This window comes from Cebidichthys violaceus, unplaced genomic scaffold, assembly GCF_023349555.1.
Source record: "Cebidichthys violaceus isolate CVI_PGR_0920_01 unplaced genomic scaffold, fCebVio1.0.p SCAF_15, whole genome shotgun sequence".
NCBI lineage: Eukaryota > Metazoa > Chordata > Actinopteri > Perciformes > Stichaeidae > Cebidichthys > Cebidichthys violaceus.
This window is the reverse complement of record NW_027176318.1, coordinates 6142830-6161367: the sequence shown is the minus strand read 5'-3', so window position 1 is coordinate 6161367 and position 18538 is coordinate 6142830. Positions and strand designations below refer to the sequence as shown.

The 18538-nt window shown below is 43.8% G+C and overlaps 1 protein-coding gene across 1 annotated transcript in view; it reads right to left on the bottom strand.

Moving 5' to 3' along the window:
- Positions 1 to 9583, bottom strand: part of bmp6 (bone morphogenetic protein 6) — a 47832-nt gene extending 38249 nt beyond the window's left edge. Inside the window, exon 1 of the mRNA XM_068709698.1 lies at positions 8692 to 9583. Within this exon, the coding sequence (XP_068565799.1) occupies positions 8692 to 9100 (409 nt within the window). The 5' untranslated portion in view covers positions 9101 to 9583. The remainder of the gene's footprint in view (positions 1 to 8691) is intronic.
- Between the last annotated feature and the right edge of the window lie 8955 nt (positions 9584 to 18538).

Sequence of the window (18538 nt, the reverse complement as noted above, 5' to 3'; positions counted from 1 at the left end):
CTGCATTCATTCCCTGACCCTTGACCCTGACCTTTGAGGTAAACTTCACCCCAACACACTCATCACTGTCAAATAAACAGCTATTCTTGATCCACTTTAAGTTTCTGGCTTCAATGTGTTTTACGGTGGGAGTATTTTTCTAATTTCTAAGAATAACCGGCCAAATTATATTTAGGTGTAGCGCAGGTGCAACAGACTTTGATATTTGGTGACTGTTAAAATACATATAAAAGAAAAACAACACCACCACTGGACCAAAATGCAGTGCAGCCACAATACATCTCACATTTAACACCCCTCTTCTCCAAACCAAATTGAACACATCTGACTTATTTCAACACATCTCTAAAAAAAAAAAAAAGAAAAAAAAAGAAAAGAAAATCACAACATAGATTATAGACATAAATTCCACACATTTAACAAAAGATTGGTGTTGAGATATTTCCGTCTGGACCGAAGTGTTGGACAGACCGGCCAACACGCCGCTAGCATGGCTTCTAAGAAAGGATTCCCATCAAATTTTGACTTGTTCTGACTAATAAATATCTTTGCAAAGACATTTGTGTTCACATAAATGTGTGTTCGCGGCTTCCAGAACAAACACACACTCACACCCTCCTTCCTCTGTTCCACCAAGGTCACCAAAGGCTTTAAATCACCTTTATTCTGTCCCAGAGTTTCTCACCCCTCAAGCATCCACTGGGTGTGCCTTTTTTTTTCTTCTTTTCTTTCTTCCCTCCTTTCTCTGTCTTCCTCTACTTTTTTTATTTACTTGAGATAAATCCCAGCGGGCCTCCCGGTGGCTTCACAGAGGAATGTGACAGCAGGAATGTTTACCATGACATTTACGCCGTTCCTGTCGGCAGCGGTCATCTCCATTACCAGAACGAGCGTCTCTCCGGCAGAGCAAACGACGGGGTCATTATGATAATGGATGGAGTTTACTGGGCGCACGAGGACGCGCCGATCCGGAGTTCAGCGGTTCACAGGTTCACAACCTTTTTTAACACCGGGATGGACGAGAAATTCCAAAGACATACCAACTAGTGTTTACTAAAAAAAAAAAAAAAGAAATCGCATGTCCTGTACTGTGGAACTCTGCAACGTCAAATGTATCATCGTACAGATTTTGACAACGTCAACGAACGAGTCCTATCGTGGTTTTATTGATGCAGAATACTCCTAAACTCCTAAAATAACAAGTATGGAAAAAAGCTAAGTTTGTACCGTCTCCCACTCTTATCAGCATTTCCTTGAGCTGTGTTTACAGTGGCAAATGTTTCCCTCACTTATCCTAACAGGTGCTATTTCTAACTGCTGTGAAGCCTGAAAACTGCGAGCGATTATGTCACTAATATTGTCGTTAAAAACAGAAGATGAATGTCATGTTCAAGCGGAAGTGTGCGGTGATTCACAGCTAAATAACAGCTAAAGTTGATTAGCTGTGAATCACCACCAATGGCATCTTCCTGTAGCATCCTATAGTTTGTTCTTACAGTTGCTTCAAACCTCATCACATGCACCTAAACTCAAACACGGCCAGCGGGTGCGTTCGACTTTCGACAGAATGGGTTTTGCGGCTTTGGTTACGCAGTGTTCTGGGGAAAATCTGCAGGAATCAAAACAAAGAGACACGTTTGTTTGCGTCTTTTGCCTCTCTTTTCCCTTCCTTGTCTCTCTCTTTCACATATACAAACTCTGTATATACAAACACAGCCTCCCACAAGCACACACACACACACACACACACACACACTAATTCCAGGTTAATGATCTCCTCTGCATGGCCTTAACTTGACAGTTAAACACAAGACAAAGGCTGACAGCTTTACGGCGCTTTTAGCAGGAAAGAGACAAGCGGGAGTAAACACACACTCTCTCTCTCTCTCTCTCTTTGCCTCGTTTTAAGCACATACCCACACACACATGTACTGATACAAGCGGTTACAGCGATCACTAAACATGCACGCGAGACTGCAACCTTTGTTGTAGTGCTTCCTGAGCACAGTGAAAAGTCATGACTGCCCATACTGATATATGAATATTAGACATCTATAATATCCACTTGCGGGGAAATTTGTCGTTGGCTTCACAGACATGCATACACTTATAAGCCTCATTTGCTATGGGTTAAAATACATGGGATTAAAGTCAGTAATAAGTGGGCAGAATTGTTGTGATGACATGTTAACAATGAACACATATTTATCGTTAAAACAGCAGCAGTCACTAAAATCTAATAAAATAATTTCCATTTGCTTAGTAAGATGACAGGTGATGGAATGAAAGACCTCTTTAAGAAGTTTCTAATCGTATATCATAACCTATTGTAATTTAAGTTGGTTTCGACAGCTTTTTGTATCAACGTTGCCATTTCTATCAACTGTGTGCCAGAATAAAATATTTTCTTTTCATGCTTGAATTCTTTTTGTTCTTCTTTTGAGTCTGGAAAAGCCTTTACAAACTGGATTTGGACCACCAGACCCTCTAGTGAAACCAACACCGTAATCAATTTGTTTCATACTGAGCCAGTAGCGCAATAGATCATGCATCTGTTTATATGAGCTCCTGGAGAAGGCCATCATGTCAACCTGTTTCTGATCAGCCGCCTCTTGTTGCACAGAACGCGGTCAAGACTTCTCCTGAGGTTTTACAGCAGGGCGAAGACGGCGAGTGAAAGAGATTCGTATGGACAGACAGATGCGGGGAGAAAACAACAGATGTGTGAGAGGACGGTGAAGCTCTGCCCCGTCCTGCCTGAAGCACGGCAGAACAAACAGAGCAAATTCCTCCATGCCGGCACCCAGAGGTGATAAATGGGAGCAGCGGGGGCCCTAATCAGATGTTCCGCCAGGGTTATCTGCTCTGTTCGATAGATCGTTACCAGCCGCGAGTGTGCCGCACTTCACCTCCTTATCTCGTCACACTCCTCCGTCCCGCGCCACTATCGCTCCCGACTGGAATGTCCTGATGAGGACGCGAGACAGCACGGGAGAAGACATGAGGACAGAGAGAACAAACAAGGCAAGAAGGTGTAATCTCTGATGCCATCTCGTCCAGTTGGAGAGTTATGGCGTGAGAGGGAGAGATATCATCGAGGGTGGGTGGGCGGGGGGGCGGAGGAGGGATGTGCGCGTAGCTGGATGTTAAGAGCAGGGTGTGTGACAGAGAGGACTTCAAGTGTAAATGGAATGCTCGCTTATAAATGGCTATCTGCTGACCTTAAGGTCAACCAAGCCTCTGTGTGTGTGTGTGTGTGTGTGTGTGTGTGTGTGTGTGTGTGTGTGTGTGTGTGTGTGTGCGCACATCGCCATCTATGCATATGCCCGCAGCAACAGGTTAGCTGCGTCAATGCCTCCACCTACCGAGGACAATACTGACAGGAGTCATGCACATGCTCAGCCACACTGTGAGGACAATAGAGTTGTCCTGCAACACCTCGTCTTTTACGACAGACGTAGAGCCGGACTGGAAAACACATAATCGGGTTAACCAGAGACCGTTTTCCCCCCATCAACCCTATTTCTGTCTCGAGACGGCTGTGTGTTTTGCCAAAGAGCTTGACAACCAATACAATCCAAACATGAGGAAAAAGGAAGCACTTTAAAACACTGTAACTCAATGAGCAGAATTATTTGTATATCTTGGGCTGTTCTCGAACATCACTGCAAGTTCAAGCGAAACTTGTAGCGGCAGTGAAATATCCGATACTGTAAACAGATGAAAACAAACACGGAGGTTTGTAGTTTGTTAATGTAACTTTTCTCACCATTGCAGGAAGGTGTTTTGACTGCCAAGTTTATGTCTCAGAAGAGATCCTTTAGTCCTCTGCAGCATATCTTGAATTCCTCACTTAACTTCTGGCTAATATTGTTTACGGTATGCTGGAAGTTGAGGTGAAGTGACGGGTGGTCCTCTGTTCTGTTCTGTTCTGGTTTCTGAGGCTTTGCAGGAAGTGTTTCGAGGCGGTTTAGTAAAAATGTTCCAAAGCTCCCCTCTGCATCAAACAACTGGCTCTTTGATCGAAGCCAACTAATTATTTGATCATGCTGGGGCTTTGGGACACGTTTCGCTGCAGAGGAAGTGGCTTACCTGGGCTAAGGCGCTGAGAAATGCAGCCAGGCATCATAAGACAAGGAAAACAGCCGCTTAATAAGGGCATTTCATTTCAGAATAAGCCCATGGCTGTCTGGACCCGGCTAATCTTCCGAAAACCCACTTCTTAAAGCTTTCTGGCTTGTTTCGCCTCTAAAGTGCGGGAGGTAGGCTAGTAGAAAGCTTGGCTGTTGACTTAGGTAAGAGGCAAAGTGACAGCTCAGCTATAGCCATGCAATGGGGTGTGCAGAGACAGAGAGGAGAAGAAGAAGAAAAGGAGAGCAGTCGTGATGACAGACGAATGCACGAAAGCATTAAAAAGATCGCACAATATTTGAGCTACTGGAGGCAGGTATGATTTAACTCTGCAGACACTGGAACAGCCTTAAAATGGGCTGCAGTAATGAATGCGTCCGATAGCTGTCCGATATCAAAACAGTATTCGAGGCGGATTAAAATCTGATTGTCAGTCTGTGGGGATAGTGTCTGTCCCCTGTGATGATAACAACTACAGTGACCCTAAAATTAGCCGCCAATCACTTTGTCACATACAAAGTGTTTCTGATCCCTGATCTGTCCAACCCCTGAATGATCTGTGTGGGCAAGACAAAGGCCTGTGAGGCTGATTGGAGGAGTAAACATTGGGTCTTGCTCAAAGTCGGTACCAAACAGCTTCAGATGCATTAAAACCATCTTCTGGATTCGAGTAGCAGACCATGATTTTAGCATTTAGCCGGAGAAAATCGAGACGAATGCAATCAGATCTGTGATCTGGTCAACGGAGACACATTTATGCGTTTGTTAAAACTCATCTGGATTTGATCCAACAATAAGACACTTGAAATGACAAGTGTAAATAGGGCCTTTGAACAGCAAACAGGAGTCGGCGGAGTCAAGCTAGCCTGTTAACAACGGAAGGGTAATTAAAACTGTTGAAAAAGTAGAACAAGAACGACTTCAAAACCATGAATGGAGGGCAAACATGCAACGGGAGCTCTGACCGCGCTCCGGGCCAAGCCGAGCTCGGAGAGGCCTCCGCACCTGTCTGTCTGGTTGGCACAGAGGAGCAATGGCAAGGCAAACTCATCACAGTTAAATTCAGATGACACAGGGACAACATTTGGAGTTCCTGTTCTGCGACCCGTGAAACCGAAGCCATTTCTGTGCATCCTTGACTCACCACAACCGCGAGGTAACAGCTCAACCACAAAAACTAAACCCGATAGGAATAGCTCATTTTCCCCTGCAGGCTATTATAGCCCTCACGGTGGCTGCAGATATTTGCTCAGCAACGTGTCTCATTAATTGAGTGAGCGTTGACCTCTTGTATTTGTTTTCCGCTGAGATGCTCTTTAACAATATTGGTCAGTGTCTCCCCGTTCACTCCACAATATATTACCTTGTGATGGATTTATAGAAGGTCTGTGAACAGAGACCAGCATGCGAGAAGGGTAGGTCATCCTTTTTCCACTAAATATGTCTCAACTGGAGTTCTTCTACAAGATTAATATGAAAAAGACGCATTTTGTATACAGAATACTGCACAGACTTCCTACAAATACTAGATGACATGTATGTGTCTCTTTAAAGATGATCTGTTTCCTCTTATAAATGAAATGGTGACATCACTTCATGTTTAAATTCAGTGTGTGCCACGAGAGAGACCTTGGTGTCCTGTGGAGTTTTCTTGTAGACAAACAAAGGTTGTGTTTACATTCAGTGTTAATCACCAAATCGCCCTGTGTGCATTTTCTTCTTCATAAAACATTTGCAAAGCTGATTTTCAAGTATTGCTGTATCTGGAACTGCATCCTGTGTACATCCATGTTTATAGCTTGCCGTCTTCTTGGCTGCCTTTGTCGGTGCATTACAAGCACATCCATCGCCTGTAGATCAGTGGACCTGTAAGAAGCCACTGACAGGAATGTGTATTGCATATGGCACGGAGGTAAACAAAACGGGGACTCGTTGGTAGGAAAACAGCTCCATCGCGCTACTAGAGCTCTGAAAGTCCACAGGGAACCTTTACCAGTGGCCGCTGCCACTACCCAAGGACCCTGCCGTGCATTGGGACATGTCAGGAGCTGCAGCGCGTCACACAGCGTGAGTCATTCAGCACAGAGTGTCACTTCACTGGACCTCAGTGGAAAGAAGGAACGTCCGCAAGGCAAACAGTGATGCAAGTGCTTTTTCTAGGAATGAAGATGAAAAGGGAGCTGGAAAATATGCTTCTCGACCCACAATTTGAAGTTTTCCACCACTTGCTCAGCTCTTCTTTTTTTCTCAATGGGTCATTCTGAACAAGTGATGAAAGCTAAGGAGAATGGATGACTGAACAAGAGGTCTACATAAATCATGCAGAGGGTGGGGTGGGGGAGGCATATGGTTCGCAGAGAGCACTTGAGACTGGATGTAACGCAGGGGCTCTTAAATCTATCCGAAGCCCAAGAGAATCCCGTCAGAAAATGAGCTCTCTATCTGCGCTACTGCCGCAGCTGGCTGTGAAAGACATCAGTTCACGCCGGAGCTTAAATCACTGTCAGCGTTTTATTTGCCATGGGTCAGTTTAAAGTCTGAGATTCTTACATCTACACCCAGGGAGGATTTGCCGATGTAAGGAAGGTGACTCCAGTTTTAAATCAGATCAGCAGTGTAAACGGAGCCGCTACATTCTTCTTTGCTTTGATTTGGTTTCACAAACACAGATTACGCGGTGAAGGTGCCTCTCAGTGGATAAATCCGCTCGAGGCTCGGCCTTAATCCTTGCGCCATATTTTTCATCGCTCCGGACAGATTGTTTGTCTTTCACGTTTCTTCTTTTCATTTATCTTGATTCTAATTTGTAGTTTCACTTTGGCCACACATGACATCCAGATTTTTAGGCTGGTTTAGAAACAAGAAGGACCACCCAGGAGTGTTTCGGGCCTCTTTCTACTACAGCTTTCTAAAATCTCTCCAATCGAGCTGGAGATGCATTAAAAACTAATCGGATGGCGATGACACACGGTAGTCGTGCAAGGCCTTATTTGCAAAGCAGATGGAAGCCTTGGCCTGTCCAACATTAATTACAATCACATTCGGGGAGGAAGCCGTCCCTCCTCCAGGGCGGTCAGGACTCTGTGTACGGCTGGAAGAGATGGCAACCTAATCCCCCGGTCACCGCAGAAATCTGAGGGAATCGTCAAAAGATGCACAGGACGCGATTAATCAAAGTCAAGAGCCAGATGTGCAACAACACAGTATAAACCCAAACTAACACAGCACAGGAACACCAGAACCACAGACACACAAACACCACGCCGCCCCACCGTCACACTCCCACACAGAAGCCAACAGAGTGGCTTCGATATTCGAGACCAAAGAGACGGCCTCCTGAATATCTGGTTTTCATCACTGCATGTTGCAACACCAATACTCAGGGGACCAATAAGTAGAGAAACATTTGTTTTTTTTTTCTACCTCCAAAGTTATTTATCTCCTTCTTCATGTGCAGTACTGAGTCACTATTAAATGGTTTATAAAGGTGAGGTATAAAGCATTTCAAGGACTTCCTGTTTCAGTAAAAGTCAGGAAAAACATGAGCCGTCATTCTTCAGCAGAGATACTTTCTCACTGCTCTCATGGCCGCATCATGACAATGCCCCCGGGTTCCCAAGAAGAATGACAATCAATCTGGATTTAAGCCTCCTTGTCCACCAGCGCCTCTGTTTATCTTCAGGCGCTTTGTTTAGAGTCTCCCAGTAAACACTGGAGCTGCTAATGGAAGGAAGGCCTTTGGGCTTTTATGTTCCAAGCTCGTTATGATTAAAGTGTCCCTTTTTATCGTCACTGGAGTTAATTAAAGACAAATCTTCTGGAGTAACACAAACAACGCGACGCGATTTACGCACAGAAACCGCAACTCTCCGCGTTGGAGGTCAACAGCGGGAATAGCCCTTTATACACAAATACCAGCGGTGATGGTTGATGGCTTGCTGAGGATACAAGGTCTATTTGCCCCCGCCAAGACATAAATCATGGAGTAGATTGCGCAGCCGGACTGACCACAGAATTTTGGTCCAATAAATGAGCCGCGGAGAGAATCTACCCGGAGAGACGCGTAACAATAAATTACCCCGAAACAATACAAATCCCATCAGTTTGCTAACCCGCATGAGATGCGGGAGTGGGCTGTGTGGCCTCTGTGCGGTTCACACAACGAGCTATGGGACATTACTGAACGTGCGTCCTGGTGCGTCTGTTGTGCTAGCGCCCTGTGTTTAAATTCAAATGTGGCTCAACTCCAGGTGTCTTCAAAGTCCAGTGTGAAAAAGGGGAAAAAAAAGAAATTATTTTAAGATAAGCACGATCCCGTCATTTCAAAAAGTATATCCCCATATATTTACAACATTTTGTTGTTTGAGATTTTTCCAAGCGACCGTCCACTTCAACCTCACTTATGCCAAACACCTGTTCACCATAGTTCAAAGAGATGTTCCGTTTGATTTATCGTTATAACAATTGAGAACAAAATAAAACATCTCGCAGGAGCACAATTACGCACACACACACACAAAAAAAATCAACGATAAATTAAAATAATTTCAGTTAACTTACCCAAGTTAACGAAGCTCATCACCATATCTGCGTCGTTTAGAAAGGCAGTTTCTTGATATGTGGCAAGAGGCGGACTTTGGGTCGTCCGCATGGACTCATACCGGTCCAGGATGCCTTCGACTTGGCTTTTCTCCTCGCTAGATATGGTGTTGTATAAGTCCAACATGAAAAGTGGAGCGGAGTTGTATTTCCCGTGTGACAGATGCGGTCTCGGTCTGTGCGGCAGCCCGAGGATGGACAGGATCTCCTTCTGCATTTCCCTCTTCTCGTGCGTCCGCAGCCGCCGGTGGATGAAACCCGGGTGCACTTCGTTGTTTCCATCCAGTGAATAATTACTCCCCGCGACCAGGAACATGCAGTAATAGGCGCTCCACCACAATCCGACCAAGGCAAGCCAGCAGCTGTTCATGGTGTTGCCCCGCTGTGCTCTCCGGAGTCCCAAGTGTGTCTGTCTTGGAGCTTTTTAAGTCGCCTATCCAAATGTAAAATAGGCGTAATGGTAACCTAAAAAGTCCGTCGGAGCGCGCAGTTATCTGTCACAGCCGCGGATCAAAAGCGAGAAAAGACTCGCGAATCAAGCCATTTGAAATACTTCCTAAAGAGAAATGTGCAAAATAGTGTCGGTCCTGCTTTCATTTCTGATTCCCGTAGCGCGCTGTGCTGCTTCAGGGTAGAGTGCACCATGAGAAAGTTTATTGTGAGCGCTCCGGTAAGTCAGTCAAAACACACCGTTTGATACGACGTTCACCAATAATAGAATAAGTCCACTGACCGAAGCCATTTTACTTAAGCGGATGTGTTTTGCTCTCCAAAAAAATAAGATGTTCCAGCGTTGCGCGCTGACAAAAGCCGCCCTTTAATAGTGGAAGTGGTCTCGGGCGACGCTCACTTACTCCTATGAGCTGAGTACGAGAGTCTAACAGGAATCAGCAGGTTGCAGTCCATAATATGCGCGCGCGTGTACGTATGTGTGTGTGTTCCGAAACCGCCCACTCCGTGCGCACTTAGCCAGAGGTGGAGCTCTTCATTGCTACAAGGACAACTCCAACATCATATTTCCATATTGTGTTCGCTGCAGAATAACAACCCGTCTATTCTAATAAAAAAAAGCCAAGTTGGTCTACTTTGCATTGGTATTGCTCATAATGTTCCTGTTGCGTTTCATAGTTTTCTGCAACAGATTATGTTCCCAAAATGTGACACTTTTGTTTATGCTCGCGTAGTTGCGACATTTTCCTCCTTTTGAAAAAAGTCCTCACTTCAACGAAGGTGTAAAATCTGCTATAATGAAGCGTGGATTGCATCTTCACACATCCAGAAGTCAAGGTGTTTTCCGACCCCGCAGAAGCAAGAGTAAATGTTGCCCAGTTGAGGCACGACCCCTGACGATGGAGTTGGAAACAGCAAGTAATGACGCACAGCAACCTGCAGAGGAGAAGCGACCTGATCCCCTTCAAACGCTGCACAAATAAACGGTCATGGTTTTTTAATTAATCTTACACCTTAGCATTTTAAAATCGAAACCAGCTGCAGGATGGGGCTGCCTCTTCAAGTCACCGCCTTTGTTGAAGGTGAACAAATTGCAACAAATAGTATACAGCTATACTACAGGTGTAAAGATATTTAAAAATTACAATACTATCTATAGTGCCAGCAGAGAACAGCTGAACATGAGCCATGCATCTCTAATTGAGATGAAAAGGAATACATTGAAATCCTTATTTCCCCTCTCTCCTTCCTCTTCCTCCCATCATTCCTTTCACCCTAACCTGTGTTATGTCTTCCTGGCCCCTTCAGACTGCGATGGTCCTGGTGATAAGGTCCAAAGGTGTCCATATCTCTCGGTGTCTCTGCTACTGCTGCTGCTGCTGCCAGAGCCAGTATCTTATCTGCATGTGAAGAGTGAGAACCAGCATCAAAGCTACACGTACCACCAACAAAGACACACACACACACACACACACACACACACACACACACACACACACACACATTTATAGCTTTTAGAGTAAATACAACAGTTTGCTCTCATACAGCTAATAAACCAAATCTCATATTACTACTCAACATAACTCCTTCTACAAAGTGTTATCAAACATTGCTTGTGTTTGTGCCCATTCACTAATGTAGACTTCATTAGTATTACTTGCAACCATTTTGTAATGTATACCATACAAGAAGAGATATTTCATTTTTTTTAAATGTTTTTCCTGCTACAGAAATCCTGTCAGTAGCCTACAGAAAGAAAATTATGTGCAAAGACTTGGATCTTGTTAGAGACAGCATCGTGCGTGTGCTTGTGTGTGTGTGTGTGTGTGTGTGTGTGTGTGTGTGTGCGTGTGTGTACAGTATAACAGATGCAACCGAGAGATCAAACTAAAAAAAAAAAACAGAACCAGGGCTGAAGACGTCCTACCGGGAGAACCAGTGCTCTGAAGGACGTCATTTATCAGATTCTTTAGTTTTTCTTGGACTCAAAATTCCCATTTACTAAAATGAGAGCTTAGTCCTGATTTACAAGACAGATTTAGTGGTTGAGCTGAGTTTGAGAACAAAAACAAAAAAAAGACTTCTTTCATTGGCAATGATACAATGAATGGTGAGTTTCCTCAAGATACCTCTCGGCTCTGGCACTGAATACAGAGTCGGGGAAATAGTCATTTTGCGGGTAAAGGAAGTAGGGGATTTTTACCACCTCATATGAGTCAGCTCACGGTGACAAACAGCATGGAAACCATGTTTGAAACACTTGATGGGCCATTAACTTTGGGCACATTAAACAAACACAAGTCACCACAAAAGCATCCAACAGCTTCTTCTTCCTCCTCCTTGGTGCTCTCCAGTGCTAGCATAACATTCCTGTGATAAACGAGCTGCACACATTGGGCTGAAAATGATTGAAAAAGGCGCTTAATACTTCAATATGTCCTAAACATTTTACTTGACATTAAGCAACTGCGTGCGTGCGTGTGTGTGTGGAAGTGTGTGTGTGTGCATCCCCGGAGGCAAGAGCAGGTGATGTGTGTGTGTGTGCGTGTGTGTGTGTGTGTGTGTGTGTGTGTGTGTGTGTGTGTGTGTGTGTGTATGCCGGGTGAATTGGAAGTAGAGGGAGGAGGAGGAAACATTAAACAGAGGTTCTGTGTCCTGTCATCACACTGTCTAGACAGGACACCTCCTAGACCTAATGAGGTCTTTGTCTGCCTGTATCTATCTCTTTCACACACACACACACACACACACACACACAAATATCTCCATACATCTTGTTTTTGTTCTTTTCCAGTCCTCGTGTGATACATTATTATTAAAGAGCATTATAAAAGTTCAGGAAAGAGTTCACACAAACTCGCTCACAGAGGAGACTCTTGGACGCGTGTTGTGTGCTCAAGTGCGATGCGCACACGTCTGTCCGACACGCAAAAATGAAGGGGAAGCGTGCTCCAAGACCATAGGAATGCTTACACCTGGCACGGATCTGACAAGAAGCGCTGAGTCCTCTGCAATAATTACGGCATATTGCTATGGTTACTGGGTCGCACGCACACGAACATGCGTCTCATCCCAGTAATCAAGTGTTTTTCAAAGCAACAATGGCGAGCTGCTGCAGGTTTCGTGCTTTTGATGCTTTCCTTTTTAATCTTTTGTGACGGATTTGTTTTGTGTTCACAGCCTTATAGTTCTGCATCGCCCAGCATAAAAAGAGATATCTCGTGATTCTCCTTGATCATTTGCTTTGAAACAGAAAACTAAAAGGTGCAAGACCATTTCTTTAAACAACATGTATATTTATAATTCACAAATAACAAAAATAAGTTTGGTTTAATCAGCTTGGGTTAAACCCAGTTTTGGTGAAGACTGATAGCTGTGTGTGTGTGTGTGTGTGTGTGTGTGTGTGTGTGTGTGTGTGTGTGTGTGTGTGTGTGTGTGTGTGTGTGTGTGTGTGTTTTGCATCAAGAAAATGAAAGTTGACATCTCAGTCTGCTCAATGTGGAGCTTCCATTCCCTCCCAACCATCAGGGTCCAAGCAGCCCTCATTTTAAAACAGCTGTGCACATGCTGCTATGTGAAATGTGGAGCTTGCGGACAATAATTGTGGCTTTAAAATATTCCTTGCACTAAATTTTCCTTTGCATCTTTATTTTTCTGGTATTTCTCCAAAAACGATATGCTCATTGCTCACAATAGCAACTCATAGAAACCTAAATATTTGAACCTAGAAATACAACAGGGTGAATGAAGGGAACATTCTCACTTAATTATTGTGCTGTTAGTCACTATATCTGAGGTTTAGGAGTGATGCATGGATAACAAGCTGATATGGTTGCCTAGGAAATGAGAACAAGGAGACCTCCAACATTAAGGCTGTTTTTGAATATAAAAAAGTTCAAAAACGTCAGAAAGTTTGATGGTAATTATTTTAAATATGAGAAAAAGTAAGAAATATTCACTTTAAAAAAAAGTGAACGCACACAAGACTTTCTAGTGTGGAAGACCTTTTTAGTATGTACATCTTTTAAAAAAAAAAAAAAAAAAAAATGAAACTGGGAAAAACAGTTTGGGTGACCAACACAATGTGACAGTATAACGTAGATTACAAATTATCTCACATGCAGGACATGCTTTACTGATCTTATTAAACCTCAACACTGAAGAATTTCTGACAGTATATACGTCAGTGAAATAATCTTCCTGTATTTTGATATTATATTGTGCGTACTGTGTTATATGAAGCTGACGCGTGTAACATGTACCTGTGTGAAGGAGGGAGCGTCGTAGCGGCTGCACACTGCTGAGGGAAGGAGCTGCTCTGCTAACTGCAGGGTTTGCCTGTAACGCTGTACAGAACATTATGCATACACATAAGAAATGCAGCCACTCATAACATTAGAAATGCGTACAGGTTAATCTGTTAATAACCCTCTTTCTCATTACAAAAACCAAGATCGCCAGCCCTTCCCTGCTGCTTCCATGCCACTCCGCTCCCTCTCCCACATGAAAGCGCTGGGTAGTATCCAGATGAGCTCTGTGGAAAGAGCTACGCCTCATGATGCCACACTTTGATGCCCTGTGCGTATGTGTCGGTGAGCTGCTACTTCTTCGCTCTCCTCTGATGTTAAACCCGCGCTAAGTGATCATCCCTCAGAGAGGCCAATTAGGCCGAGGTTTGACTGTGGGAAGAGGAACTTCCTAAAAGAATTAAGCTAATCTTGTTCTAACGTCTAAAGAGAAAGGGGGGGGGGGGGGGGGGATCAGAGATTCGCACATGGAGAGGCTTTTTTGGGGATCTTTCAGGATACGGGAGCGCTCACATGTTAATGTTAAACAGGAAATGCCGTATTGAAATGCATGCATAACTTTATGCTCAGACTGCTGATGAGAGGAGTGCTGATGGTGAGTTGTGGCTTCAGCGCCAAATTAAGAAAACAGATTCACTTCTGTCTGATCTTACCTACAAGACAGCTCCTTTCCTGGATGAAAATGAGTCACGGCCTGTTTCTCGGTGGTGTCAACATGACTGGTCTTCACGGTGAATAACAATTTCTACTACTCCCACGCAGACGGAGGACTTCCAGCCTCCCCCATATCTGGTCTTCACATCTCTACCATTTCCCATCAAATGTCCTATAATACTAACTACAACACACTGTAAACACACCTTCAATATTAAAACTCTGGCTATATTTCACTACCACGGGACAAATCCACAAAAGCAATGGCAGTGAAGTTTAAGACTGATTTTAAAATGGTGTAATAATCAATACATTTAGATTAGGAAATATAAGATTAAGTACAAAAAAAACAACGAATCTGACCAAGCATTCAAAACGCAATGCGATGGACAAGGTTTGGTAGGTACTGTATTGAGATGTGATACCCAGCGCTATCCATGATGCAGCACTGACTACCACAGAATCTACCATAACTCCAATACCTTGGCCATCAGGAAGCACCCTGTTAGCCAGTCGGCATAGGAAAAAGCATCCTGTGCTCCAATTGGTCATCCAGTCAGAACCAGGTTGAGGGCTCCTGACTGACCAATGAGTGCCTCCATCAATCAGGGGAACTCCTGACAGAAGATTGGATGAGAGTTCAGTATTAATATAGGTCTTTGGTACATGTTGTATCAGTCCGAAATGTTGGCACAAAGAGACCAGTGCATTTATACTCGTATAGTAAAAGTCCTCTTCCACTGGTCAGGTGGTCTATCTATTATTCGATCAGTATTTGTCTTTTAACCAGAAAAAAAGGTACCTATTCTGTTGTTCTTCTGGAATGGGAGCATTGACTGCATTTTTCTGTTTTACAATTTTATAAATTGGATATCTTTTGGCTTTGGACAAAACAAGCATTTAAAAAGGTGTCATGTTGGGCTCTAACCACTGTTTTCTTAATTTTGCAATATACTGTCTGACCGATAAATCAAAAAGAAAATTGACAGACTGATTGATAACGAAAAGAATTATTAGTTGCAGCCCTATGCTGCACTGTTGCTCTAGAACATTTGGGAAATTCCCGTGTCAGTGTAAAATATATCCAGAATGCCTGAATTACCTTCAGACAAACACTTGGATTACTGAACTGTGAAAAGTGAAAGGAAACGCAGGCCGCTGTACCGGTGTATTGGGTTCAGGTCTCTTAAAACTGTGTGAAAACAGCCAAAGAAACTTATAATACATAATATATTGCTGGCATTAATCTAGGTTACAGCTGTCGGGGGAGCGACGTTTTGAAACAAGTTTACTCCTCGACTGTAACTCTGCTTTCTTTCAGTCAGAACGTGAAAACTCAAAGCTCCTCCTTGATCTCAGTCTCTCTGGACACATTTACATTATTACTGGGTGTACCGCAGAGAGAGAGAGGGATAGGAGGGAGAAACAAGAGCAGAGAGAGTACACTGCAAGGGTACAGTAAGCTTCTGGCATCTGTCCTAATTTCTAAAGAGCACCAGCTGGAACTGGCAAACTCTCTACCGTTCAGCGCTCCCCAAGTTCCACGCCACAATCCCGACTCCCTAATTCCTCCAAGTCGCTGATTCTATTTGACCGCCCCTTATTGAGAGCACATGTGTCGGACATGTTTTCATAACCCCAAATCATCATGCTAGCTTTCAGGGTTTTTCTCCCCCTTCTTCCATTCTGCAGGGAGTCGTGGAAATACTGTGATTCTATTGATACTGTGCAAGCCGCTCTCTTTCTCCATGCCGTTCAAACGAATTAAAAGGGAATACATGGAATACCAGCGTTAATACACGTGACCAATCCAGGGGCCTGGTTTGGGTTCACACAGTCAGCACGTATGGCTCTGACAGACAGGAGACTGTGATTAGGTGAGGGGGGGGGGGGGGGGGGGGATGTTACGCTGTCTGCAAAACACTAAATTTCACTCAATTTTTCATCCCCCGTTACAGGAGTGTATCCTAGTGAAACGTAAATCACAGAGTGTACGGCTGAGCACCCAGCGCCGATGAAATGCAACATAAAATGACAGCCGAGTTCCTTTTGCTGCAATTCAAGTGGAAGAATAGCACAGACCCTTGTTGCGCAGGTGTGTGTCTGGGTGTGTGAGAGGTTTAAGGTCTTTTCAATATTTACTGAGGCAACATTCGGAGAGTGTTTTCAGCCGGTTTTGCTCCGTGGAGCTTTGTCTTGCACCACATGTGACTACACACACTTACACGCACAGGAGAATTCCTGTACAAGTATGTCTGTGCAACACACACACACACACACACACACACACACACACACACACACACACATTATCCTTAGTTCAGTGGTTCCCAACCTTTATTGTCTGGTGTGCACCCACAGCCTGTCCAGATGAACCCAGCTCATTTATCAATGACTTTTAGCTATTTCAACCATTTTTGCATTCCTTTTTGCAATTTTAACAAATTCTATTTACACCACTCATCCATGACCTTTAGATTATTCAACCATTTTTGCAGGACTAAACATTTTTCACAATGTATTACTTTTATTTTTATATTAAAAAATGTATCAATTACTTTGACTTATTTTAACCATTTTAAAATATATGTTTGAACTTGTTTCCATTACTTTTAGCTATCCATTCATAACATTGATTGATTATTTTAGCTTACTATTTCGACAAATTTTGTCATTACCTTTAGCCATCTATTTCATCCATTTTTCCATTACTATTTTAGCTAACCGTTTATCATTGCTGTAGTCGTCAGCAACAGACGGTTGATCAGTGCGGAGAGCTTCTCCATGTCGTGGGCAGCACTATCACCCTTGATTACAGCAAAAGACAGAAAGAGGAAGTGAAAATAAATGAGAAAGAGACAGGAGGCTGGCCAGAGAACAGTGAGAGGAAGACAGAGCCTGACTCTATAAGTGGGATAGATAAAGAGCCAGGTTGACCTCCAGTCTGTCTGTCTATGGTGCTGCTGTTGGCACCATCGCTATCAGCAACCGGAAGGATCTCCCTTCTTATCCACAGCACTCGTCTCCAGCACCTCCAGCCCTCACCCTCCTCTCCCCGTCTGATAGTCTCGTCTCTGATGTGTTCCGTTTGCAGGAATCCACACAGACCTGCGCTTTGTGCCACATGAATGGGAGCCGAGAGATTGGAAGGGACTCATTGAAGTAGTTTTAACTCAAAAGGCATGTTTGGCTTGAAAGACGATGGCTGAGGCGGAGAGCGGAGGCTTCTGATCCCCTATTCCAAGTTTCACCATGAGGAAAACGCTTGGCAGTGATCCTGATACAAGATAATCAGTTAGCGTCCGCAGAACAAAAGCCTGGATTTGTCATTGTTGTTCTTCAGTAATGAGCTTCACATTTGGAAAGGAGCCCTCTGCCGTCTTGTTCAAAGCAGATAAGCCCAGTGTCAAGACTGTGGCTTGTTATTAACAAGGCTGAGCATGAGTCAGCAGAGCCTATTGTTTAATAACTAAATATGAGAGGGGGTTCTCTTCCTGCATCACAGGGCCATCACAGCTTATCTGAGTGACGTGAAGGAGAAGGAACCTTGTATTTTATCTATTTGATATATTATATATATATATATATATTTATTTAAGTCATCACAAACGGTTTCTGTTTTTATTACATTTTTCAATAATATTTAAACATTTTCTAAAGAGATTCTTTCAGTCAAATTTAGCTCTTAGCCACTATAACTTGTACTGAAAGGACAGTAAACTACAAAGCATAATGTCAGCAGTGTTTCCTTTATCTTTGCTAAAGCTGGGAACAAAAACTTAAAAATAAACAACAGAAGCTGCATATCAGGCCTGATTGCATCTGTACATATGTTGGTACTTTGATGTACTTAAGTAGATTTGTCTCAAAATTGCAAGCATTATTCAACATGTAAAATCAAATCAGACAGCGGTTATTTAAGAGAGCCCCAATGGCAGCCATCATTCACCCTGCTGAACCCCTACCTGCTTAAAGACTGCTGCTCTGCCGTTGACCTCTGACCTCCCTGTGGACTTGAGAAGCCCAAAACAGAAAAGTCAGATTCTTCCACACAATATCGGAACCAAGTCCGATGGGAGGAGATCACACTCCGCGGGACATCGCATCCAACATCTACAGCCGCTAAAAGCCTGAGAACAGGGTGTGAAACACGACACACTGGGGTGTTCTGGTTTGCTGCTGGTGCTGCTGGTACCCTCACCACATCAAAGTGAAACCCACTACAATGGCCTCCCATGAGGGTAATGCGATTAAGTTTGATGTGGATTAAAGATTTCCGGACAACTCCAGACTAAAATGGACAGAGAGAAAAGAGCAGACCTTCAATCGGCGGCTCACTTTGAATACTCGCTAGGAATGAAGGCAAATAGCTGCATTGGGCTGGGTCACAGATGACA